We start from the raw sequence: 27,996 nt of genomic DNA on the forward strand, positions 1-27,996 counted from the left end.
TGCTCGGCAGCTGAGCTGCTGGTGTGGCTGTTGCTGATTCTGGTGCAGCTGCTGCGTTTAGCATTTTCAAAATCCGCTCAGTGCAGCAAATTGCGCTGCGTTTTGCCAACTTTTATGCTTACACACTCACCTACACACTCACATACACATACACTCACACGATGCGCAGACATGGCGCAGCCCAAGTGCAAACTACAAACTGTGAGTACTCCATGCATATGCTGCAGTAATTGCCGCCGTGCCGCTGATTACACTTCAACAGCCGCCACACAGAGACGCAGATGAACGACCAACAACTTGTGCCGCCTTCAAAGCAGCAAGCACCCACACAGTCACACACACATTTACAACCTTAGCTTTCGTTTCAGACTTAGATTCCGTGTTGGCATCAGATCTGGCTATGGCTTTGGCACTGGCTTATGCGGCCGCTCTCGGCACTCGGGCAATAGGACCGCTGGGCTTTTAACTGTTCTAGATTCAGCAACACCCGCAAATACGTGCACAGACAACAAATATACACACATACTTATACATGTGCTTGCGATACACAGCCAGCCGACAAATGTTGCCATATACAATATAGGTGAAACTTATATATTGAATAAAATGAATATAGCTGTGTGTATTTCAGAGAAATATGTTCCATTTAGTCATTCATCAGATTGGAATATTTTTACTTTTATTAAAGAAGCGACCATGTGCATGCCCTTGATCATATTATTGACTACGTTGAGTATATACAGAAATAAAAAAATACTAATATCGAGTAGAATGAAATTCATTGCATAAACAAAAGATCTTTCAATACAAATTCCACTGAGCTTGAGTAAACATATATTTTGGGCAACGAACTCAAATTGAGTCAACTATTTAAAGATCAGACCAAATGCAACTGACACAAATTAAAATAACAAGCAAAATTATGAATTTACTACGAATATTTTAATTTGGATTTTACAAATTGTTTAGATCTCAGCAACTGTTACTTTGTGCTGCTTTGTTATATTTTCAAAATTCTGCATTGTTTAGCCTTGAAGCCATGATGGTTAAATATAGGCTTTTATTATATAAATATTTAATTTTTGTCGCCTGTGTCGCTTTTGCATATGCATTCCATAAATTTCTATGAGTTTCTCTTCAGTTCGAGTGCTTCGGCTGGCTCTTTCTCTATAAAGCATTGCCCCCGTCTATGCCTTGCTCTCTTCCTTTCCTCCTGTGGCTGATGCTGTATTTGAATATTTAATTTTTTAGCATGCAGCGCACATTTCGCACTTCTAAACTGACGCTAAACGTTGCCGTTGCCGTTGCCTGCATATCCGCCTTCTCTACCCTATGCTCCAAGCTGTAGCTCAGGATTGCCGTAACTCTGTGTGTAGGTATGTGTGTGTGTGTGTGTTATTAAGCAAACAAAATGTTTTCTAAGCTAAATGGGCAGCTGCATCCCCTTTCAGCTGACTCGCTGATTGCGAGTTCAATGCGCGCCACAAGCTCTTAAAAGCATAGAAAACTCCAAATTGGCTTTTTCGATGTGTCATCTTAGCAATTTGGTTTGTTGTTTCGCCTGTCGCGTCGCGAGTCCTAATTAATATCATTTTTGGCACAACGTGGGTTGACATGTCACGCCTCTGGTCCTGCTCTCACCCATCTGCGAGCAGACGCCATTTTTTAACTATCCTTTGGCAGGCTGACGTTTGTAATTAAATGAATTTCACTCTCGTAAAATGCACGTTGACAGCGGCAAGCAAAAGGCGTCCGGCATTTATCACGCAACAATTACCTGTCCTTAAATATTTAATTGAGTCGCCATTGAGCAGCGTACCCTAGACCCAAATATTCCCGCCTTACACAACCTAGCCATTCGCTTAGCGACGTCAACATTCCGTGTTGTGCATTAAAATTGCATTGTTATACTCTAACCGGGCGGGTACTTTACACTAGCACTTAACTTTGATACAAGACGGAAAAGCAGTATTATCGATCCAATTGAACAGACTGCTAAATTTTCAAATACTTTTTTAATTGTTATAGAATGTCTGCGTTAAATTGTTATTAAAGTCAGTTAAATGTAATTTTTATATAAAATTAATTTGTAATTTATGGCAGTAAGAGTTATCAATCAAGTCAATTATATAAGTATATATAGATCTTTAAGTCCTTGCGCTCTTTTATATGAGAAACAATTATGTGATCGGAAAAATAAGATATATATTGTTTTATATATGTTATATAAAATTAGTGAGTCCATGTTATCAAAAGCAATTTAGCATGTTATCAAAATCACGTTATATTTTGTTTACTTACAATTATAAATAAAATCGGTGCGCCTTATAAATGAATAAAGGTTCAGTCTTCTTTCAGCAATAATTGCACCTCCTTTCATTTGCTTACAGCTGCAAGAAAATATCTTTATTGAATCTTTTCACTTTGCACAAACATTCTTTTATTTTTTAATTTAATTTAATGAATATAATAAATTTTAAGCGTTTTTAATATGCAATATGTTTTCAGCTATGTCTAGGGCACTTTCGATGAATCGCTCTTAACTTTGTTGTATTTATTTTTCATGTTCTCAAACGCACTTTAAACAAATTTTTTATGCGAAATTCCATTATCCCTTTGACATTTTGCCGTCGAGTTAGCGACCCAGTTTGTTATACAGTGTAAATATCTCCAAACTTTTTTTTTCTGTGCAAAATAAACCGAAAGAGCGCAAAAGAAAAAGAAACTAGTTGAAAAAATTGCTGGAAAAGTACGCGCCAAACTGCATGACATTATTGCCAGTCAGTTGCTGTTGTTGTTGTTGTTGTTGCTGTCCAATGCGCGGTACTTGCAATGTCACCCACTTACACACACACACACTCATATACTGCCTCTCCCACACACACACACTTCCGCACTGGCTGCATTGTTCATTTAAATTCTAATTTGTATTTGCCGCACTCGACAATGAGAGTCGAGGACAGGAGAACCTGGGGATATGGTGAACACGCTTCCTGCCAGCGGGCATTTGGACAGGTACTATGTAGGGTTGCGTTAGCTCTAGCCCCAGCCACAGCCCCAGATCAGGCCACGTGCCCAATAATGTCCTTGAAAGTTTTAGGGCGTGTCCCTGCGATTTGTTATTGCTGCCATAGTTAGGTGCTGCAATCCTAATCGCGTTTTTGGTGACGCTTCGCATAGCCAAGTGCTTGCTACAGTCAATTCGTGCTTTTAATGACTCCAGTTAAAGAGGAGAAGTTCTCGACGTGCAAATGGGGCCATTGAACAAAGTAAGGGCAAGGCCGCAGGACCTAGTAGAGTCCCATTACTACATTACTAAAGAAACAATTGGAAATCATTAGTAGGAATCAATCAATTTTTCAGATTCGTCGGTGAATACCCCGTAAGAACGACTCTAGGTTATACACAAGGTTTTTTTTTTTTTACTCTGGTGACAATTAAGGAAATCAATTTAGCCTGTTTATATTATTCGAGACTCTATACTCCAAGTTTGTTTTATATAGCTCTTAAGACTAGTAGTATTTTCCTTGCATTTCTTTTGATATTATAATAATTGGAAAAATTTTAAATGATACCATCTGTATATGGTATAGAAGAACATATATTTCAAGTCCTTTGCTCTTGGGATTTTCGAGATCGCCGATTTTATACAGACGGACTTGGCGGGATCAACTCCGGTCGTTGTCTTAAATAAAAACAGGTTACGGAGTCGGAGATGCTTCCTTCTGCTTGTTATATACAGTTGTAAAATACATTACCCATTTTAAATGAGTTAAACGTATAATTAGTTAAGCTAATTAAGATGTTAGTTAATTAAACAAAATACGTTCGTTAAAATATAAAGTGACTGAAATTACCTGCATTCCAGATTTGTTCAATAATATGTTTGTCTATGCCAAAAGAATTACGCGAACTTTTCCTGTAGATGGGTTGACTTCAAGAAATTTGAATAAAATTTTATTAACCGAGCTAAAGAATAATTGGATGAATTTATTTCAAATGTAAATCCAAAAAAAAAATAAAATAAATGAAAGACTGGAAATATATGCAATCACACCGCTTGATGCTTTTTCAGCCTTGCATATTAACAGAGAACTTGTTATGATTATTTATAGCCTGAAAAGAAAAATAACAATATTGGTTAAATGCGTGCTATGCGTACAATTTTATTCATAAAAAAATGCATTCTCAATGAGCGCGTGCTGAAACAGCTGTTGCACGATCAAGGTATATTTCTGGGTTAATGTTTTCCCTTTATCGATTCGATTGGCTATATAAGCGCCGCATTTTTTATGTTGGCTTATCAGTTCGAACTGCGGAAAGTTATTCGATTACAAATAAGATGAAATTCCTTTTGGTCCTCGCCAGTCTCTCGCTGTACGTGGCCTACGCTCAATCCCAGAGGTTCTGCGTAGGACGACCTGCTACACAGATTTGCACTGGAGGCAGTGATCCTGGCCATAGGCGCTGGAGTGCCTGTGGGCAGAGAGCCATGAACGAAATGTGGTATTACAACCAGCGTTCCCGCAGCTGTATGAAAATGCGCTTCCACGGCTGCGGAGGCAACAACAATCGTTACTGCTCTGCGGCTGATTGTATGGAAAAGTGCAGGCGTCGTATTTGATATTTAAATAAGAAATCAATTCTTTCAACGGAATGACTATAGAATGGAATAAAATTGAACACAGCTTTTAAATAATTTATTATTATGAATTCTTAAAACATATTGCTCAAGTGACTAGACTGCAAAAATGTCTATTATCCGGCGGTGGTTCTTCTGAAAATGTTGTAGATGTATATAGGCTCGGTAAAGCTCGGGTTCTTGTAATTATATTTCATTGCTTTTCGATTTTGTATAAGCTAAAATCGATTGTGTTTCGATTATTCGAAACGTGAAAAGCAAAAGTGTTCTAGTCGTGACCAACTAGGAGATATTGAAGCCCACACTGCGCCGCAGGCCTTGTTCCGTATAAGCCTCTTCTTCTTTAAGCCCCAAACAATGGGATTTGCATTCTTGAATACCTTTGGTGTTTATTGTCTAATCCTTTTTAAATTTTCAGGGCATGAGTGTGGCATCAAATTATGTGTATATACCTAAGCGAAAGGTTTTACTTTAAAAAATATGTTTCTGTTCTTAGTTTTGGCCGGAAATGGAGTTGGCATCATAAAGAGAAATATTCGTAATCTGTACAATACGTGAGCCAAGTTTGATATATCTTGGCCCGTATAATTGTCGATTTAGGCTTAAGGGAACAAATATCATAATCGATATTTATCGATAGAATGATAAACTCTTTCATATACCTTTCGAAATCAACGGAACCAACGGAAAGACAGACATGGACATGGATAGTAATATGCTCGTCATTTTGATATATAAACATATATATATATATATTTTTTTTTTAAAATTTTTTATGGGTACTGAAAAGTCCCCTTCTGTCCGTTACATAGATTTGCACAAAGTCATTTAGCCATTATACCAATTTTCAATGGGCCTCGGGTATACATACATTCAATATTTAACAAAAGTTTTTGGTGCCTCACTTAGCACGTGCTGCAACAGCTGTTGCTCAATCAAGCTAAATATGTTCCCCTTATTAATTTGCTATATAAGTGCGCTATTTGTGATATTATTATCACTTCAACCTGAGGAACGAGTAAGATGAAATTCCTTATGATCCTGGCCTGTCTGTCGCTCTACGTGGCCCACGCTCAATCCCAGACATTCTGTGTAGGACGCCCTTCTATTCAGCTTTGCACCGGCAATGTTGATCAGGGCCATAGTCGCTGGGCTAACTGTAATCAAAGAGCCATGAACGAAATGTGGTATTACGACCAGCGTTCCCGAAGCTGTTTGAAAACGCGCTTCCATGGCTGCGGAGGCAATCGCAATCGTTATTGCACTAGGGCTGATTGTATAGGAAGATGCGTGCGCCGAAACTGATATTGGAAAAAAAATGAATGATTATAAATGGAAAAAGTTACACACAGCTTTTAAATTAATTGTTTGATAAGCTAGATAAGCGATATGTAAAGATAGCAAATGTTTTTGATGTAGATGAAAAAGATTTTGATGTAGATGAAAAGATTTTGACAGAAACTTTATGTTAATTATATTATTTTAAACTCGTTGACAGAAACTTTGTTCTAATTAAAATATAATTTTAAGCTCGCTAAGGTTCGATAACCTGAATTCATGGTGTATATAATTAGACATCAGCACTTTTCGATTTTATTACGTTCTTAATTCAAACGTTAAAAACAATTAACGGTTAAAAAAATATTATTTTGAAATAAATGTGCAATATTTAATACTCGTTTCTTTATAATCTATTAACATTCAATGATTTCTCTCCCATTATTTATGATTAATTCTTATTTAAAACCTTTTCCGCCTTGGCTGAATTAAAAAATTGGGTTTCACTGGACTTGTTTTTAAGTGCATCGAAAATATGCCATCCTTTGGCAACATAATTTGTTCTCGCTGAATTTTTTCATTAATTCCCTGACTATACTTGCATTTTCTATTGCCACTCTGTTGTCCAGTTTGGCTTTTAATTCAGTTGTTGTCGCCGTTGCTTTGGGTACTTAATTAAAAATCGCATTTGTTGCATTTCTTTCTTGCCATTTTTTTGTTTACGAAGGGAGGAAGCGCCCTTGTGGCTGTCTCTGCGAATGTTAAAGCTTACAATGTCTTATGGCTGTCTTTTGTTCTGGTTTGTCACTGGAATTTATAGCAGGTTTAACCCACTTTTGTTGCATTTGATACCCTGCAACAATTGAAAACGGGTGGAACAGGGCATAATGGTTTAGAGCAAGTGTATGTAACGGGCCCAAATAGGGGCTGCCAAACCGATCTCTCGAGACTTCGTTTTCAGAGCTGGGACTACAAATTTGGTATGTACATCATACTAGTAATAATATTAGCACAGTACGGCCTCGCTTAGCGAGGTAAAAGCGTTTTTGCAAGTTAATAAAGGAAAACGAATACGTTTATAGTTGGAATTAAATTTTATTCAATTATTTTAAAAAATATGAAATTTTCCTAGGCACTTTCCTACAACTTATATTTTTTCGGAGAAATTTCGCGAAATTCATTAATTTGCGTGCTGTGTGTATCGCGGGCTAGGAAGACTCACAAAAGAGACAGCAAGCCACTGTGATTAAGACCGTCTAATCTGCTCATTGTATGTACGCAAGACTTGCTCGATTTTAAGAATAAAATAGAACAGTACTTCATCTGAAGGAACTTTGATCTGAGCTGCAGAGGCCAGGTGCTTCCTCATATGTCAAGAAATAGCTGGTTGTTCACAAATTGCATAGTTGTTTTGCTTCCCTCTAAGCAGACTGGGCGTCAGGTGCATTTTGTGGAGATATTTCCGACTGCTCTTTTTTCTCTAGTTCTAGTCTCAGCTATGCGTCCGTGCAGGGTGTCTCTTGGTTGGGCACTCCCGACTATTGCACTTTAACATGCTACATTTTTTTTGCGTAGTTTTTTTTTGGGTCAGCTTGAAGGCAGTTCAAAGTTGTAAATTGGTTGTCAAATGCAATGAGCAAATGTGATAAGTGCCAACGACTTGGGAAACACATTTTGCAATAATTAAAATGCATTCGCCATAACGAAGACAATGATGAAGTTGCATTGCGTGCAGGCAGTGCAATGACTTAGTGCTCCGCCTGTAAATGGAATTGCAAATGGAAATATTTGTTTGAAAATGAATAAAGTATGTATGGAAAGTGTTTAACTCTTGCTTTTACTTAGGCTTTTAAAACTATGTTAACAACTAGGCAATTAAAACGCTTAACTGACGCTTTGGCTATGCTTTGGTTACTGCTCAGATTCGTGCCGGCCTGGGCTACACCTCCTCGCTGGGATTATCGCTAAACTTGATGGAGCCGCGCTGCCGCACATTTGCCCGCTGTCTTTTGTACTCCGTGCGGGGCAGCTTCATCGGCTGATCGAAGGCAACAGCGCTGGGTCCAATGGGACTGGTCAGATAACTGCCGCTGTGCTGCACCTCCGCTGGCCATTTGTCGCCTTGCATCGCTTCCACCAGTGCCGCCTCCATTTCTGCGTCGCGCTCCTCCTGCTTGGTTTGCCGCTGCTGCTCTTGGAGGCGTGCGCGTAGACTGCTCATCGCAAAGCTGACATTGGAGGGATGGCTGTTCTCTGTGAGGATCTGCTCCTTGTGCTGCTTGGGTCTGGATTTGCTGTGGGCCTTTGCATTGTTCGCGGCTTCCCGTTCGCGATACTTTTTAAGATACGCGGGCGGATAGTTGGGCGCCTCAGTTGTGGTTGTGGTACTGGTTGGACTGCCGCTGCTGCTCATGCTATGACTGCGAGGACGCTGTGCTTGACTGCTGCTGCTGCTGCTGCTACTACTACTGATGTACTGGCTGCTGGGATGGTTGTGGTACAGCTTGGAGGGCACAAAGCCGCCTTCCATGGGCGCCAGGGATTGCACCTCGCCGCTTGCCTCGCCCGTGTGCTCAGTCACTTCATATTGGTGTCCTGTTTGTTTAGACAGCTCATTTTCATCTTCGACTTGTTCGAAATCATCCTCCTCCTCAAAATCTGGACGATGACCCACCAGCTTCTCTGGCTTTGGCAGCAGCTCGGGAATGCCGTGAATATTGTGATTGTCGTGACTGGAAGTAATATGTGTGTGCAGCTGCGTCAGCGCCTGGGGACGCAGCGTAACATACGAGGTGGGCTGCTCATTGGACTTGTAGACGGGCTTCCAGCTCTGGTATTCCATAATTTTGCCCGAGACAATCTCATTGCTGCTGGGACGGGCTCTGGGATTGTAATATTTATCCATGAGCGCCTCATCGCTGCTTGTGGGCGCTTTGCCCTCCACAATTAGCTCCTGCTCTTTCTCCAGTTGACGCATTCGATTCTCGTACTGCAGCTTACTGGGCTCTGTCGCTACAGGCTTTGGCAGTGGCCTTATCAGCTTCACTACCTTCTTCTGTGAGCCCCGCATCTTGATAATCTTGACGGGCTTGTTTGTGTGCGGATCTCTGATGATGTACTTGACGCGCGTCGTTTCCGTGGGCATAAAGTCGATCATGCTCTTGCCATAGTTCGCTGTGCTGTGCACATAATCACCGAACATGGACCTCATCGCCCGACCCCCACCGAACATTCGACCCAAAAGTCCACCCATTAGCGAGTTGTCCATTTGCTGCCACATAAAACGGCGCTGAATCCTATAAATATATGAGAGAATAAGTTTGCTTGTTCGTGTTATTTCAAGTCTTCTCTCTTTTACATCTAGCATATAAAACAAAAGTCGCTTTTTTATATAAAATAATAAATTTTTGTAGACTTGCTCAAATGCTTGTTCATTTACCCAACCATCAAACTTAATCATCCAAATTAGAGTTAAGTGAATCATTAAACATTTCATTTGAAACAGCTGGGAATTGGAACTGAAGCTTTATTTTTGATCACTTGAAAGAGGATTACTCAAATATTTATGTCCCTTCTCAACATACGAAACAAATTGATATATTGAGAGTGCACTAGATAGGATTCTAATAAGATTTTGAAATGGAATGTACTGTTGATATACTATTTTTCGTAGACAAATTGTTCTTCTAGTAGTTTCCAAAGAAAGTAAGTGTCTGCTGAATATTCAAATTAATGTATGCACCAGATGTAGTTACAAACTATAAACCTATCTATATAAGACATATCCACATGTCTTTAAAACAACAACATTACGCTAAATTGTCTGTTCGTTAAGTTCTTCTAAGTCACAATAAGAAGTAAATCAGCTGGAACAGTCACTTCCTAGTCGCTTTATGGCATGTCATTAGCTGGCATCGATTCAACTTGTTAACTGAATTCGTTTTTCACTTACCTGTGATCCTCCGCCTGTTGCTCGCCACTCGCTAGCTGCAGCAGGAGCAACAAACTTGCCACAATAAGCGGCCAAAAGCAGCTGCCAGAGATCTGTGTACCAGAGCCGTGTTTAAGTGGCATTTGCATTGAATTGATTTCTGGCTTTCTTACGTAATGCTTCCTCATGTTGTATGTTGTTATTCGCTGTGCTCAGGTATTCCCAGGTAGAGCTGTCTGCAGCCTTTGGCTTGTAACTAGCCGTCGGTTGCTTTTCGATTGCCACTTTTGACTGCCGGCGCCTGCGCGCCAAGCACATGATTTTATACACTTCGCACGTTCGGAGCTGGGAATGTGGCTGAGCAGCTGAGGAGCTTGCTGAAGTTGCTCCAATTACTGAGCGCAGTTGCGGCATTTCGCTTGCACTTGCGCTTGCGCTTGGCATTGGCATTTCACTTTCGGCTGAACAATGGTTACTCTTTCCCACTCCCCGTAAACTGCCGCCCCTTATACATATTTATGTGGCCGCCTTTCGTCGAACAATTAGTTCCATTAGTTTCTGGCTGGTTTTGTGGCTGTGGATAGTTTTTTTTTATACATAGTCTTTTTTTTTGGTTTGTGTTATTGCCTTTTCCTTCCTCTAGTTTGTTGTTTCCGTATACATTTTAGTTTCTTGCTGGCTGATTTTTGCACCCGCCCTGGCGTGCTGGTCTTAAATATTGTTAAAATTTTTGTTAAATTTTGTTAAATCACTGCGCCGTGCATTCAGGACAGAAGCCAGCAGCCGCAGCATTTCAATACCCATTCGTGCTCAATTATGAGTTAATATTTATTAATGAGAGGCTTTTTATTTTATATATATATCTTTTTTTTGGTTGCATTTTATTAATTAACGGCTCATCGGCAATTGTATCATAAAATTGATGGGCAGCGCCATCTGGCGAGCCAAACGTGCACTGACCATTCAGGCAATGAGCTGTCTGGTCCAGGGGCTTTGTGCAAATGACTTTATGGCGTGCGTTTGTAGATAGCAATCAGTTGATGATAATGACCATGATGATGATGACATTTGTAATGATCATGATGCCTATGACGATTGCGTTGATTATGTGCTCAAGCTTTTTGTTTGCACATTGTGCATCCACTTGACGATTGTTTGAATTGCAAATGCGATAGGTGGCGCCAATTGGCAAATGCGTTAGAATGGCTCGTTAAGAACGTGTGTCATTGACATCTGGATGGCATAATGGGGGCGGGCTTACTGTGTCATAAGCGTTAATACGATATGGACTCTACGTAGAGCCTTTTTTATTTTATTCCATCGACTCACGTTATTTGATTAAAACTGGATTGGTTTGCCATTGAGCCGAACTTCCAAGTCGAAATCAATTTAATTTTTTAAAAAATCATTCATTGTTTTAATCTTTAAGTATTTATCATTTGCTGAGACTTGCTTTATTGTTTGCTTTTATTAATGCACTTTGATTTTTATGATTACAATTGGAAAATGTTTCTGACTTTTCCTACGACTTTCAAATTGAGAGCCCCGTACTAGCAATAATATAACAACGTAAATTCATCCCAGTAGGAATTACCTATCATGCCCCGGTCTACAAATTTTTGACACTATCTTTTTACCTCAATTAAAAATTTTAATCTACTTGTACTGCGTTAGACGCTTATTTTGAGCGCTGTGGATTTTCAACAAAAGTTAAATAACATTTAAAATGTATTTCTAAATAAATATTGTATATTTAATCTGAAGGCGATCAACATAATAATGTTATCAATGATTCTGGTTAATTGGACCCATAATGATAGCAATGCTACGTTTTTATTTAATCGACTTGATAGTCATCTTCAAAAACTAAAGTAAAATTTTATTAATATTACACTTGCGGAAAACCCGGTCACATGGGTTGAAGGATCATATTCCATATCATTCCAGGTAGTACGGAAAAATTTGAATTTTCTAAAGACAAGTTATAGCTTAATTCAGAGTAAATGACTTGGCCACCGGTTAATATTAAAAAAAAACATACCCAAGCAGATATGCATGCATAGAGATATTTAGCAAGGATATCTTAGTCATGCGCCCTCTCTAAGGACTCAAACTTTCCTTGAAGCAGCGTTTAAACAGCGTTTAAGTAGAGCACAATGAAAACTCATTTGCACGCAAATGCACTTAAATCCACGAGAACTAGTGTTTGTGTATGCGTATTTGCCAAGAGCATCGAACAACAAGTATCGCAATTGTGTGAGGATACAAATATTGCGCATACGCCGTGTGGTTGCAGTCAATTCCGCTGTGTTGTCAATATAATGTATTTAAAATGCCATTTGTGTAAATGGATTATGTAATCGATGCATTTGCCATTGGATTTGCTCTTATGTGCGGCGTGCCTGGGTATGTGTACGTGTGTGTGTGTATATACTAAATGCATATTTGTATTATTGCTGCCAAGCATGGCTTGCTGATAACGATACGCAACTGTTGTTGCCTCAACATTGGCATTCAGCTCGGCACTGAGAGCCGTCGCGCCCGATATGTATATAAGTAAAAGCAAATTGATGCCTTAAGCCAAATATAAACACAATAAAACCAAACAAGCCGCAACAACAATGAGCTACAGCACACAGTCAGAGGGCGCCAAGTTACAAGTTGCTTGCAGAAAAGCACTACCCCAGTGATGGACCCTGCAGGGAGCCAAGCCAGAGGTAGAGACTGACTCTCAGAGTGAGTCCGATGCGAGGGCACAGGCGCAGGCAGTCAAGTCAGGCAAGTCAGGAAGTTAGTCAGGCGTAAGGCGGCAGTTGGCTGTTGGCTGCTGGCTGGAAGCAGGCGGCCAACTGCAAATTGTGTGAGCTGAAATTTGCCTGTAAGCCGGGAGCCAAGTAGACGTCGACCCAAAGCAGCAACAATAGGGACAACAACTCTTGCAGAGCAGCAGCAGCCGCAACGGAGCGCTGCAAATTGTATCTAAAACGTTGATAACATCGCATTTCTTGCCTACGTTCTGCCCCACAAACTGACTTGCCAATCGCAACACACAAAGGCACACAGGCTAAGCATTAGATACAATAACATTGACAACATTGGCAGCCAACATGCGCCCAGATTGATGCGACCGGATCCATTAGGGATTGCGAATGGGCATATGATATGGGCTTTAAGAGGCAGTGCATCAACTGTTGACCATTCGACTATCGCAACAGACATGATAACTGCATTTCAGGTTTCTGTTTAACTCTGCACTCTTTGACAGCACGAGGGCTACTTAAATAGTTTTACCAGCGCGAAATAAGCTGAAATTCTTTATCAATAAACAAATATAAATCAATATATCTTTCAAAGTGCGAAGGTTGTTTAACCAGATTCCATGAGATTCTATAAATTTCGCTTTGGTTTATATATGATGTTGAGTCACAAGTTTCTATAATAAAATAATATTCATATGAATACGGGATCCATAAGTTATTAAATGCCTGTAAACAGATTTTTACAAATGTATATTCTGACAGGACATCAATGTGATGTGTATTTCTCTGTTAAACAAGCTTAAACTACTCTTGCAGAGAGTATTGTAATTTGATGCCAGAACGCATGCTTTCTGCATGCACAGTAAAATATTTTTATTACTGATTAAATACTGCTAGCATTAGAAACTTTTATGAATGCAATTTATGCCAGCTAACTCTGCTAACATTTTTGCAGAAATTTATTAATATGGTTGATCAATATCTGAATATAACTTCTCGCTTGTGCCATATATTTGCAAGGGTATTCAATCAATGACATCCCGAAAGTTATTGTTTTCCCTTGCCTTTGTTTGCATTTAATATTTTGTATACCCTGTATTCATTTCAAATTGTGTCAAATGGTCATATTCCTACAAGCAGGAGGAGACATCTTTGAACCCATAATGTATAAATAATATATATATTATATACCCTTGTTCAGCCTCAACAGCTGCACGAATCTTGTCATGTTCCTCATGTCATTCGTCTGTATGAAAATTTTGTTGCTTTAAAAGATAACGCATAACGTTTGATTAACGCCAAAACAGGCAAATCTACAAAATCGGGTTCCACCCCAGGCCTTTCTTTAGGCATTTATAAAAAATCATAAGAGATAAGGAAATAGGTCTAGAAAATTTGAAAGCTATAGGAAATTCTTAAATTCCGCATGATGTGACACTGAGTTGGAATGCATATTATGGCTGCTCTGAGCTTGAGTGCAGAGTATATTCTAGACCAGCCAACGTTAACCAGAGCAATTTTACCTGGATTTATTTGCACAGCTTACGGACCATTTTGTTGCTGCTGTTGCCTTTGTTATGCTGCACTTAAAATATATTTACTTATGTATATTTTGTAAGGTAAAAGTACTACCTGGTTTACAGCGTATCTGCGCAACTGATGCTGGTGCTTTTGCTTTTGTTGTTGTTGTTGTTGTCTTTACTGATTTAAAGCCTGAAGCGCTGCTGTAGCTGTTGCATTGTGCGACCGTTGACGACACAATTTTTGCTTTATACTCTATACCACGACACACACATACACACACAAACGCTCTCACGTACACAGAGATATAAAGGCAAAGATATTGCGCATACGCCGCGTTGCAGCTTTATGTCCATGTCTGTCATGTTGGCGCCATCACAAAAGCTTTGAAGTTGCATAGATAAGCTGCCCGGAGTTGTTGTATCGCTGTTGCCACGCTGTTGTCGCTGCAGTTGCCGCATAACTTGGGGCTAATGGCCGCCCACTGGACAATGCGCGCCGCGTTAAGCCATTGCAAGTAGCGGCCCATAAACTTATGTCATAAGAATCCAAGATGCCAAGATGCTGTGAACCAGCAGCAACATCTATGTGCCATTTGCTTGCTCCCCGACAGGGTTGCATTACAGGCTTGAAAGCAAAATAATAATAATAAATAAAATCTATCTATGTAATAAAAATATATTTTCTTCATTTTAGTTGCAGACGAATGATAAATTGACTTTAACTTTTAATAATATTTTATTATGAAAGTTTGTGCCATGTTTCAAATAATGTTTGTTTTTTACTTTTAAAAAATCTGGTCAAAAAAGAATCTTAGACTTCTTGCCAAAATACTCTCACCAACCAAATATCGGAGCAGTCAGAAAGTTTACCCAATTTCTAATGTACTTTTTACTAAGCATCTTAACAAAAAACAACTTGTATTTTTCGCCATTAAATTTGTGTTTAACCGATTTTGTTTAGACTTTGTTCAATATTTATTTATTTTATTTCGTATCGTTACATAAGTATCATATTGCTGCGACATTAAGATATTGCTCAATATTTGTGTATCCATTTCCTATTCAAATTCAATTTCGAGGCCCGAGCTCCCCCTACCAATTTCATGGCACATTCACCCATCTCTAATTCCAGCTCGTATTATCCCTGCATGTAAAGCGTTAATAAATGTGTGTATACTACTAATACTACGCTATTATTATAGTTTAAACGGTTTTATTATTTAAAGGAACAACAGTAAATTGAATGCTAAATTAAATGCTTCCTCTGGCTTTAAAAAGTAGAATTAAAATGTCTGACAGCTCTGGTACGAAGGATGCTCAATTCGCAAACGGATACTCTAAAACTATGTTTTACTAGGAGCACACACACGTATATATATATATATATATACACAAGCGCACACACGCACACATTTAAGCGCATTTAATGCGCGCATAAATTATTCAGAGTGGCGCTGAAAAAGCGCCGCACAGTCATCCCGGCAAGGCTCCTCGCTGGGCAATACTCAATTATTTTAGATTATGTTTGGATTAGTGGTCAGCGAGTGTAGCTGAGTACGCTTGTGGAAACGAGCCAAAAGTTGGTTCAATGTACGCCTGGTTATTGCACTTTATACGCTCGCTGAACAATGGCGAGGACAGTTCTGGCTTTTAGTTTTTTATTTCAATTGTTGGGGCGAGCGACGGTGGTTCAATCAATGTTTAATTGACCCATTTAGTGGGGAGTTGGGGGCATAAATAACATTTAAGCAGGCCATGCTCGTTTCTTGTCGCTGCTAAAAGCATTTGTTATTTATCCACATTGTGTCCGGATGAAGTCCTTGTAATGTCAGCCTATGCGTTTAATTTATATTAATGTTGTCATCGTCAGCGACCCCCGCCCCCCTTCCCATGCCCTGTTGCGACTGCAGCTGTGTTGCCGCCTCGTCTGCGCTGTTTGCTGGTGTGGCCCAAATTAATTTACACTGCACGAAATCCCAGATGCCCAATAAATTGTTATGCCATTAAATTTGGGGCTTACAGAGCCAACCAGCAGCCCATTGAGAATGATTATGATGAGCTGTTGAGCCTCTGTTTTATGAGCATTCAATCAGTTTGTTTATGCAAATGAACTGACAGTATAATTTGACAGTTTGATTGTGTTACTGCAACCGCTTTTATTTATTTTTATGTATTGACAATTATGCGCATTCGGTTTCAATTCAATTCCTAATCTCGCTTATTAATTTTTAATTAATACAAATCTCTGTGACACATTTACAAGCTATAAAACGCAGGCTTAGTGGCCACAAAAACCAAGCATTAGAGGTTTTTGGTTAGCTTTTAATCTGCTGGCCAATTCAAAATTCGTTTCAGCTCGTTCTCTCTTCTATTTTATTCATAACGCATTACAATTCATTTCAAGTAACTACACAACTCTGTGACAAAATATATTATTTATTGCGGGTAAACTTGGTTGTAGGTTTTATTTCGCATTCAAAACGATTTTAGGGCGTGCTGCAACTGGAATTTATTACATTTAATGCTCCCTTCGATTCCAGATTACAACAAATCTCGTGTGATACATTTTGCAAGAAATCAAAAAGTTTCTCCGGCAGCCGCACTAACCGAAAATTCTTGGCTTTTGTTTAGCATTCGCCTGACTTTAAGCAAACATGTCCATTTGAAGCCCATAGCTGACCACAGAACTGTGCTATAATAATGCCAAACAAAGGAGTTCGCCTCGAGAATGGAATGTCAGGCGCATGCTCTTCTACCTTCTGGTATTCCGATAAATAAAGCACATTTGTATCATTTCAAATCCATAGCTAACCTCAATGACACGCTGATTAAATCAAATAACTGATGGCTTTGGCTCACTTAAAGCCCCAAAAGGAAGCAGTCAGCAAACTAAACTGAACTCTCTCTCTCTCTCTCTCTCTCTCTCTCTCTGTGACTGCTACTGCTACTGCTACTGCTGCTGCTGCTGCTGCTGCTGCTGCTGGTCAGCAGTCAGAGCCGGAAATCAGCGTTGCCCAATCTGTGGCCAGTTCGTTGCTGCTGTGGCGCGTACTTCATTGTCTATGAAATTTGCTCAACTGCAAGCCAAGCAGAAGGAAATTGCTCACACGTACACATACTGTACACGCACACACACACACACATACATGCGAATATATGTATTTGTATACATGTGTGTTAGTATTTATAAGGCGACTGGCGTTGCCTTAGCATTTTTTCTGCTCGACTGCTGCTGCGATTGTTGTTGTTGCTCTTGTTGTTGTTTAGTTTCTCGAGCAGCTGCCATTTTGTTTTGGCCCATACACACAACTACGTTAGACTTGCATGTATATGCGTGTGTGTGAGAGTGTGTGCGTTTGTCCATTGTTGTAAGCATCTTTTGTTTCAATTGCTTTGCTTGCGGCCCAGCGCAGATTTGAGCTCGACTCTTGTCCCCGTCGCCAGCTTTGCTGTTGCTGCTCCCTGTGGACCCTCTTTTGGGGCCTCCCCATTTGAAGCTGCTTTATTGCAATTGATTTTGACACCGCTTTTTATGTGTTCCGCAATCTGCCAGCTTAATATGACCTAAGCATCGTGTACATGTGCCGCATCGATAGCTTTAAGAAATACTTTTATTTATATATGTTCTCTCTTTCGCTGTCAAGCTGTTAAATTTCGTCTCGAACTTTTATCCCATTGCAGTTACGTTCATGGCATTGGCTCCGAAACGCGCAACTCGCTCTTCCATTTGCATAATGGACGTGATATGGTTATGGTGACCACATGCCGGCATGGCAAGAGCTGGCGCGAGCTGCAGGATAATCGCTGCGATGAGGATAACCGCGAGTATGATAGGTAAGTGGAATCACCATTCAAAGGCCATCAAAATAATTAGCTTTAAAACGATGATGACATCGGGAGAAAAACCAAAAATTGTTTTTAGCTGTCATTAAGTCCAAATGTAATTTGTTTATCCGTCTCGTGCTAAAAGCAACTGCCACGCCCGTCCAAGCCCATCGACCGCCATTAACCACAGTTAGAGTCTCTTCCTCTGTCCTTGTGCTGGGTCATGTGATTAATGTTCAAAAATCCAACTTGACAAGCTCATTTAAATGGCACGACACTTCAGCCGAGACATTTGGAAGCCCAACGATTGCCTTTTGGCATCTGTCCACTTTCTTTAACTTTTGGCGCTGTGCAAACTGAGAAATTTTCAATCGTTGTGTTCGCCCTAAGGGGATTCCAAAAGTAATAATAGAATAAATAAATGAAAAGCTTATACAGTACGAATAGCACGATTGAAGCTCCAATTTAAACTCAATCTAAACTAGAGTTGCGTTTATCTAATAAACAAGCCGCATTCGAAATTTCATCAAGTTAAATGGGTCTTAATATATGGTTCAGTGTTTAAAACAGCTGAAATGACGCGAAACGAAACGTTTTTGTGGATTGCCACTTGATTTCGTTGTTATAAATCAAATCGATTCGTGATACCGATGTAAAATGTACATTGTGTGTTTCCAACCATGCGTAGCTTATTACATTTATTTCACGTTTTCACTACGTTACACTCCACTTTCATCGCTTTAACTGAATTGCATTGAGACTCCTACCAATTAAAGCAATTGCAAATAAAATATATGGGCGCGCATGTATCGAAATACCTGGTACCCAAAATAGGTGAAAGAGGCAGTTAAAGTAGTTCGCAACAACAAGAAAATAAGGGTATCTTCGGTACGCCGAAGATTGAATACCCTTGTAGATATTTGCCTTACGGTTTTGCATATGTGCGAGAATAGTAAAGCACGTAAATGTTGAGCATAAAGAAAATATCTAGGAAAACAGGATATTTTAACAAACAAAAATCTACTTCATAAGATTTTGTATTTATATGAGGAGCACAGTGAAACTAATAATTGCCGAGTTAGGTCAGGATATCTTGGTAAACAATAAATGTTTTCTTACAATAACATTATTTTCGACCGATCGTTCCAATGACAGCTATATGAAATGGTAGTCCAATCCGACTGGTTTCGATATATTTACTTATGCAAAGTTTTAAGAACGAAGAGACTAGTTCACATACAAACAGACAGATGAACGGACGGACAGACGGACACATCAAATCATCTGTTGATGCTGATCTAGAATATAGATAGGCTCGGAGAAGTCTCCATCTGTGCGTTACACATATCACAAAATAATACCCTCTTATTTTATACCCAAATTAAATTTTAGAGCAATAGAGAAAAAAGAGAAATACAGTTTTTGATTAGTTCTTGTTAAGTTACAAATATAAATATGTCTAGGAGAAGGTTATGAAGAGTTTCGTCTATTTACGATAATACATAATAATAAATAATGTCCACTCCTACTGCAAAATTCTTTTCTTTTACCATTTCTCTTGATGAATATATGCATGGCTATTGCAAACTCTCGTTGGTCAAGTAAAAATGTGATGCCAATGTGTGTTCGATAAATAAAAGTGTGACAGATTTATATATGTAAAGAATAGTACTTAGTCCAGCACTTTCGACTTGCTTTTCATCAATTTATTGTTTATGCTCGAATTACAGAATATGTCAACGAAACATTTACCTTTTACGTTTAATTGAATGTAATTTTTCATTCATTGTTCAGCATTGCTTTTGCAGCTTACTGAAGTGCCACCTATTACGCTTCCTGCCCCTTGCCCCCAGCTGTCTGATGCTCGTAATTTGGCATGACTTATGCGACAGATCAGCTTTGGCGTCAAGCGTCAGCGATTTATGCAGCCCATCCTTTCTTCATTTCGCCCCATTCCGCCCCATTCCGCCTGTTTTCCATGGTTCACCCTAGTCATGAACTCAACTGAGGGGTGGGCGTGGCTGCCGCTACGCCAACCCGTCCGTCAACTGTTCAACATAATCAAGCAAATTGCTTTCCTACTCACATCATTTTTTATCTGGTCGCCCCCTGTCTGGGGCCGTGTCTGAAACTTCGTTAATGCACCTGTCAAATATGGCGCATATTTATAAATGTCGAGAAAATTGCATAATACCTTAGCTGCCTGCAAAGATTTTTCGCATATTTTACGATGCTCCCGACTCTGATGCTGAGCTGCTGTTGCTTCTGATTTTTGATGACTCTGCACTGCATTAATATGCAAAACTATGCATAGTTAGCTCTCCTCCCAGCTGAAAATCTTTGATGTTATGGATGAGCCGAAAAAGTAAACCCCCTTATTATAACAATGACATAAAAGTGAAAAAAGTTTTTTCGACAGGATCAGGCAACGGCCATAAGCTACCAAGTGGCGAATGATTGACCAGCAACGCATTTGGGTATTATGATAGGATTCATACCCTTTCCAAGTAGGAATCATGAACTAATTATAGTATAAAAGGATACGCACTTATGTCTATTTGCTTGCCAGAAAATGCAATGGAATTGGAATTATAATAAATTTATTGATTTCTTTATTGATTTATATTTCATATTTATTTGATTTGCCATCAAATATTTATGTTACAGCGACAGGAAATTGTAAAGGCACTTTTTCGTTTCAAATGGCATTCATCAAAAAGAAAATCGAATAAGTTAAATATGCATTTAAGTTCGCTATATTGAATATAAATTGCCAAGATTAGCAGCATAATTTTGGCATAAAAAATGTAATTTATTTAAGATATTTTTACTTTGCTGAATGCAATTACTTAATTTTCAATTAAAAATTGAACTGTAAAATTGCTTTACTTCTTCTAAGAGTTTTATTTCCTAGCTTATTAAAAATTTAAACACAAACGTACAAAACTCTTAAAAATAAAATCAAATTTAAGTGCATTTAAACTTCGTTAAAGCTTTCAACAATTTTCAAGTTTCGGTTTTCTATATTATCGTAAAATCCATTAAAAAGTTTTGTCGCTGCCAACGTGGAAAAAAAAAACCAAATAAAAAATAAAAATAAACGAAAAACTTTGACGACTGCATTCAGAAACCTTGAGCTGCTTTTAACAAAATTTTCAATTTTCTTTTTATGTCGCGCCGCAGTATTGGCCTTTGTTGCTATAATGAGCCTAAGGCGTCAGCGGTAAACGCTGCTCGGGTTGCCGTGCAACATAAGCAACACATGAGGCCAACAAAAGTCAGGCAACCACAAAATAAACTACAACTACAACAATCCAATGCATTTGCCTGAGGCAGCAGCGGCACAAAAGTGTGGCATGGTTTTAGGAGCCGTTGCCACCGCTGCCATTGATGCAGTTGGTATCTGTTGTTTGGGCTTGGGATTGGGATTGGATTGCTGTTTTGATTAGTTTGCCTGAATGCTGTTATTGTTGCTGCTGATGACGAGAACAGCGTATCAGCGACAGCAGCAGCAACAGAAGTGGAAGTGATGTTATTTTGTGGTTTTGCCTTGTGGCAAATAATATGCGAAAGGTGTGTGGCATTTGAAACGGGGCGTGGCTGACACCAGGCACGGCTCAGCTGTGCACATCCAGATGCGAGTTTTGGCGAATGTCTCAGCTTGCTATTTTGGTTGGCCGTTAAAGGAAATATGAAAAATAATGAGACACTACGAAATGTCCTTGACAAAAGTTGAGTTCTACTCGTGCTCTCTTGCCTCATTTTATTTTTGCACACAATTTGACAGCAGGCGCGGTGCAGCACGGCGTAATGCGATGCGATGCGATGCGACGCGACGTAGAAACGTTTCCGCAGCCATTACGTATACGACATGTTGCCACTGCCACAGTTGCATGACAAGCAGAAGGCAACGACTGTGCTGGCAACGTGTTGCAGCACGCAAGACGTGTGATTGTGAGTGTGTTGTGTGTGTGAGTGTGTGTGTGTGTGTGTGTATGTGTGTATATGTATGCCCTGCCAGCACCGCTAAACACAGAGCTTGCGACAAGGTCATACACAGAAAGTTTCCCATTTTTTGTGCGCGTCTTTAATTTGGACCAACAATTTGCCAAGTTTTTAATTTGCAGATTTTAAGACAGCTTTTAATTTTCTTTTACCCTGCAGGTTCTTATACCTTGTAACCATTGTTGTCCTTAAGTAACACGGCGAAAACACATTTAAGTTTATTTTAAGGTCTGCTCATATGCAGTTCGAATTGAAATCTTCTATATGATATTTTCCAGCAACAAATTCAATACTTATAAATATAAATCGTCTTAATTTAACTAATAAATAATACTTCGCCTTAGGCTTAGAGACTATAATTATGCCTGTGATTATTCCCAGGTTTAAACCTAGATTCTAACTGCTTAGTGGTGACCTTATTCCTGGCTCACCATCGCAGCATTGTTTATTTTAATTTTATTTCAAAGCATTCTACAGTAACATATTTTATATTTTTAATTTAAAAATTCCTAAAAAAGTCACATAAATAATTATTTGCTGTTTGACAGCGGGCAAGTTTATTATTTGATTTATGCCAAACGTTAAAATTGCTAAAAGCCCAGGGCACTTGATATTAATTTAATTTAATTTAAATATGGGCATTTCACATAATTACAACTGCCAGCCCGGGCTGCGTGTCTGGTATTTTATGCATTTTTCATAATGCAATTTCCAGAGTAATAAATTTTTGTACGCAACACTATCATCATTATCAACGGGGAGCAGACCTGCGGCCAGGCCCGGCAAAGTTTGGCTCCAGTTGCCTTTGCATCTGCGCCTTAACTTCCAGCCGCACTATACTCCTTCCCCACACCCACATTTTACACGTTAATCTCAGATTTCCACATAAATCACTTTAAAGGCGACACACTTGCGCCGGCCAGGCAGCCCAGGTAGGAGCCCAGGCAACACCGAGCTGCTGGCCCACTGCAATTTCTTTGAGTGGCAATTTCATCTTTTTTTTCCAGTCTCCGTTTTGCCGCTGCTTTCGCTCTGAACTTTGTGTACCGAGCTACCTTTGGGTGTCGCGTAGTTGTGTTTGTATCCAGCCATAAAATGTTACTGGTCATGATGTTTAAGTGTCCAGTTTTGTCATTGGAGCGACTTAACGTTAAAGGCAATTCGTGGAATTCGTTAAGTCTTAACTAAATTTAGAAATAACAAGGTTTAATATAGTTGTAAAAGAAAAAAATACAAAATGTTTTGTGTTAAAAATAATTCATGGAGTAAATTCTTATGGGTTGTGCGATTTCATACCCTATACCCATTAAAGATGAGAAAACAAAAGGGTATAATAAAATTTTTAAATTTATGATCCAAACGAGAAGCGGATCCGTCTGCTCAAACGCATCGTTTTTTTTAATAAATAAACCAATATTATATATATTTCATGATTCATTTCCACAAAATCGATAAATATATCGATTATCAGCTGCTTGTATATAGATAAAAAAAAAAAAACAATAGGAAATTATATACTTATTGTTCGTGTCAAATTGAATATTAATTAGTATGCATTTTAGATATATTAATGTTTATTAATGATTAAAAATGACTTTATTAATACTTAAACGTTTCCTTGAATACCATTGTATATACCTAATATACAAATTTATCTGAACAATATGCACAGGGTATATCCAGGTCCAAAAGTATTTTTGGAATTTATTTTCCTTATTTAAGCTTTGCGAGCAGTGCTCATACGCACTGTGGGCTGCATTTTAATGGCCTGACTTCGTCTTTAGTTTTAGCTTCAGATGGGACTTGCTCCAAAAAACGTCTTAGTGCGGTCTGCTGTATTCATTATGAACCATTATCACAAGCTGGCGACAAGAGGGGGGGGGTGGGGGGCCATGGAGTTGGGGGGCCATAGAAAGAGCTGCCTCCATGCGCTTTGCACTTGTAACAAATGCGCCATATTAAATGCCAGCGCTTGTCCTGCTGCTGATTCTGCTGCTCCTTGCACAAACAATGGCATTGGCAACTTTTACAGCTGCTTTTTGCTGCGGCACCCTCTAAGAGACTATGTTCTCAGCGCCATTGTGTTTGCGTTTTTGTCTGGTCTGTTTGTTTTTAAGGTTTGCCCGCCACCTACAAAGCATCCAAGCAACCAGGCAGCCGAGCACCCAATGGGCGACAAAACTGTCTTTATTTCAAATGCTGTTCCAAAAAAATGCAATTTTCATTGAAATTCATCGCAATTTCCTTGCGCTCGATTGTCCTTCTCGCATCTTCTTGCCACTCACTTAATTTTCATCACTTAAAGCGGGCCCAACTTTTGGCAGTTGGCTCTCGAGTTCCACTGAACTCAAGTTTAGTTTCGAGTTTTGTTTAGGGTTTTGCTTGACATGTTTTTGGGGTTTTTAATTAAATTCGCATTCGTTGCCGGCTGCTGGGCTGCTGCATTTGACAGGCAATCGGCCTAAGGCTGGAGCAGCAACTACGCAGCTCGCGTTGCAATTAACAAATTGCGAGGCAAACGCAGGCGTATACGCAATATGTCTCGCCCGACAAGCAATTTGTGTGCCACGACGCACAAAGCCAAGCGATGACAAAGCAATATGCGATACACGTTTACCCGTAGTAGTTGCACGCAGCACATTGAACCAAAAAAAAAAAACCTATCATAGTTGCTTGCGTAAGTGATGCCTATGTTTGACAAATGCTTGACACAAATTGATGCACCTATACATTCGAACGGCTCTTTAATAAGTTCACTTGAAAATTGTCATAAATTATGTATTCTTTACAAAAATTTATTTGACAAGCCGAATATTGCATTTATTTATTTAGTGAAAAGAGAAACATTTATTCAATATTCAATTATTTCTATGACATTCGTTAACTTTGATTTTGGTTTTGTATACCCTGCACCCATTGAAAATTAGTGAAAAGTGTTGTGTGTTGTGCAAATATATGCAACAGTATGTAAAGGACGACGAGCTGAGTCCATTCAACTATGTCCATCTATCTGTCCGTATGAATGCGTCGACCTCGAAAACTGCAAAAGCTAGAGACTTGAAATTTTAAATATATATATTATATATAAAGTATACGCAACACGATTTTTAAACTTGACTGTTTAGCTCAGCTCAAAATAAACAAGAGCTTGATACACCAAGTCTCTTATAGAATAAACAGAATATTTCACTGTTTTTCGCTCCCTAATTGAAATAAACTTCTCTGAAATCTAGAGTCTTGTCAGTGATAATTGAAGGTCAGCAGTTTTAAAGGCGAAAGTTGCATTTTCTTCTTGAAGCTCGTTTTCAAAGCTGCATAATAGAACATGTACGTAAACCAACAAGATTAGAAAATCTTTACAATGTGTTTTGTTTCAGAGGTTCGACTTTAAACTTTTTAAAATATCTATGAATTATATATCTAAGGACGTGAAGCTCAGAATTACATAGTAAAACGATTTATATTAAAATTATGAGAGCATAAATTCTAAAAATCTGTGAAGTGCAACTGGTAGCCGCGCACTGCTCGTTTCTATAATATTTAGTATTTTGTTTTGCTTGTTTGGCTTTTCGCTTCTCTTTTCGTTTTTTGATAGCAAGAATCTAACGGCCCAGCTGTCAAAGACCAAGGGTCTTGCCCTCTTTGATCAGAACGTCAGATTACCCAGCAGTCAGTCAGTCACCGGGTGCAGGTCGTGTTGTCAGTCAATGAGCTTGGGTTCGCTTTAGCCAAGCAAAAAACAAATATAAGAGAACGGAATAGCAGAAAATTATCATACCTGGCGCTGACTAGAGCCACCTTTGACAGCTGGAAACCACTCAAATTATGTGCCTGCTGTGCAGCTGGCAGAACAAACTGGACTAACAACTCGAAGAGCTGCTGTTGCTGCTCCTTCTTCTGCTCCCTGCCACTCGTTATGTTAATTTTGTTGGCCTTGACAGGAGCCAAGTAAAGCAATTGACATGAAGTGACTGAGCTCCCAAGCCGAGAAATACCTGTATGTATTATGAGATGTGTGTGAGTATTTTGTGCGCAGCGTGTGTTCGTGGCCTGCCTTCAAAATATGACTCGATATGCTATGCAAAGTCTTGGCAAATTAATAAGATACGCGTGTGAGCCAGTGTGCATATACGTGATAGTGTCCGAGCCAGTGTTGGGCAACAGGTGAGCTGCTTTGATTTTGCTCTAACCTAGAGAGTAGATAAAGTAATAAAAGTTCCTAGATTTTTATAGAAATCTCGTTATATATTATTGATACAATATATTTAATTTCGACATACGAACATGCTTAATAAGGAATAAACAATTTCTATAAAAGTTATAAAAGGAAGGGAAAAGCATATAAAATGAAATAGTAAGAAAGATTTAATCGAGTGATACCGATAAGATATATTCTGCACTCAGTTCCTATTGTAAGCTCAATTCGAAGTTCAGAACGCAGCGTCCACGCCTCAGAGCTAAAATGTGAAAGGTATTCTTAAACAAAGTCAGAATTTACTTTCCAATCGTTAGGGTATCTTTGGAGAGTCAAATATGTCATTCAAGTGTATACCTAAAACTTGGTTTTTACTTTTCGAGAAACGTGAAGCGGTGTCAGAAATAATAGATTATCTTAAACTATGTATGCTACATTTTGTGTTTCTAGTTTTAAAACACTTTCAGATATTCTCAGGCTTATTTCTCGATATTTATCGAATTAAATGTTTTTAATTTGAAATCAAATTCGACTTACTTTTAGGATCGTTATGAACATTTATAATGAAAGCGAATGAGGTATTCGATTTAATTATAAAAGCAAAATAATTTTGCATCTATCATAATTGTAATTAACTGCAAAAATGTTTTATTTGATTTTTACGTGCATGCATCAAGATGTACAAATATAATGCATATATCATCCTGCATTAAAAAAAAAAATATTTATTTCTGTTTGCACTTGTGTACTCGCATTCGTATGTGCATATTTACTTCAAAAGAGACACACACAAATACATACAAATTGTCAAACTTTTTATTAAATAACAGTTGTGTTTAGTTATAAAAATAATTTTATTTATGTCTAATGTATATTCAAAATTGCTGAGGTAATCATATTTTGGTATCTACTGATCTAATTATCAATGGACTTTACAGGTATTTCAATACCCAATACTCTCTTGAAGCCATATAAAAATTGCAGGGTATAAGTAAAATGTACTCAACCGTACGCTCTTGCTCATCATAATCAACTGCATCTTAAAGAACTGAAGCGAGTTTAGTTTCGAGTAGCATCCTTTTTAGACGCCATGGCGCCTCGACGGCTAATGAAGTGGCCGCCACGTTGGGGCCGACCAAACGGGCAGCGAACTTTACCCCACAACAACAAAGCGTGTAAATAGCAAAAGTTTTGCTCGTATGGTGTCCGACATGAACAGAATTGAACTAAACTATTCACTCAACTTGGCAAAGCTAAAAATCATTTAATTAAAGTTCAGCACGGCGAGCATCAACAAAAACAGAACCGACAACAACAACAGGAACAAGAGAGGCTGATCTGTTCGAGAAAGCCTGACTAGAAGATATCCTAAACACAATGCCAAGCTCGCTGCTGTTTATTTTAACTTTTAACTTTCTTCAAAAATTTGTGGTTATATTCGTTGCTTATAGTCCGATCGGTATGGAATTGTCACTGCTTAACTATGGGATTTAAGTGTGTGTATATACAAAATCACAAGACCTTTAAAAATTAATTGGTGCCAAATTTGATGGCATTGTGAAAAGGTATTCAGAAGTGAATTATTTTTAAACTTTTATTCTATAGAAGAACCTAACGCCAAGGTTTCATGAATCTTTTTTATTGATAGTATAAGAATGGAAGCAGATATCGATACACGCGTACTTCGTAGGGTGTAGGAGACTATAAATTTCACATTTAACAACCCTTGCTTTTGTAGTTTGACTAGATCGACTCATTTTCCTGTATAAGAATTTATATATATATATAAGAACATATATGCCTTATATGCAATCGCACAAAATCATTATATCTTTTTA

General features: G+C 38.7%; 2 protein-coding genes across 2 annotated transcripts in view; one reads left to right on the forward strand and one right to left on the reverse strand.

The window, feature by feature from the left end:
• Positions 1-27,996, forward strand: part of ttv (exostosin glycosyltransferase 1 ttv) — a 79,894-nt gene that overhangs the window by 17,906 nt on the left and 33,992 nt on the right. The window contains exon 2 of the mRNA XM_064695773.1: positions 17,815-17,967. Coding sequence (XP_064551843.1) covers positions 17,815-17,967 — 153 coding nt within the window. The remainder of the gene's footprint in view (positions 1-17,814; positions 17,968-27,996) is intronic.
• On the reverse strand, positions 7,743-10,078 carry LOC135437719 (uncharacterized). Its single transcript, XM_064695774.1, has 2 exons — positions 9,873-10,078; positions 7,743-9,216 (listed from the first exon to the last, which is right to left on the reverse strand). Exons 1-2 carry the CDS (start codon positions 10,037-10,039, stop codon positions 7,860-7,862), a joined length of 1,524 nt encoding a protein of 507 aa, XP_064551844.1. The 5' UTR covers positions 10,040-10,078; the 3' UTR covers positions 7,743-7,859.

Source organism: Drosophila montana, unplaced genomic scaffold, assembly GCF_035044405.1.
Source record: "Drosophila montana isolate Dmon_TW-CO22-7 unplaced genomic scaffold, ASM3504440v1 contig_3833_1, whole genome shotgun sequence".
Lineage (NCBI taxonomy): Eukaryota > Metazoa > Arthropoda > Insecta > Diptera > Drosophilidae > Drosophila > Drosophila montana.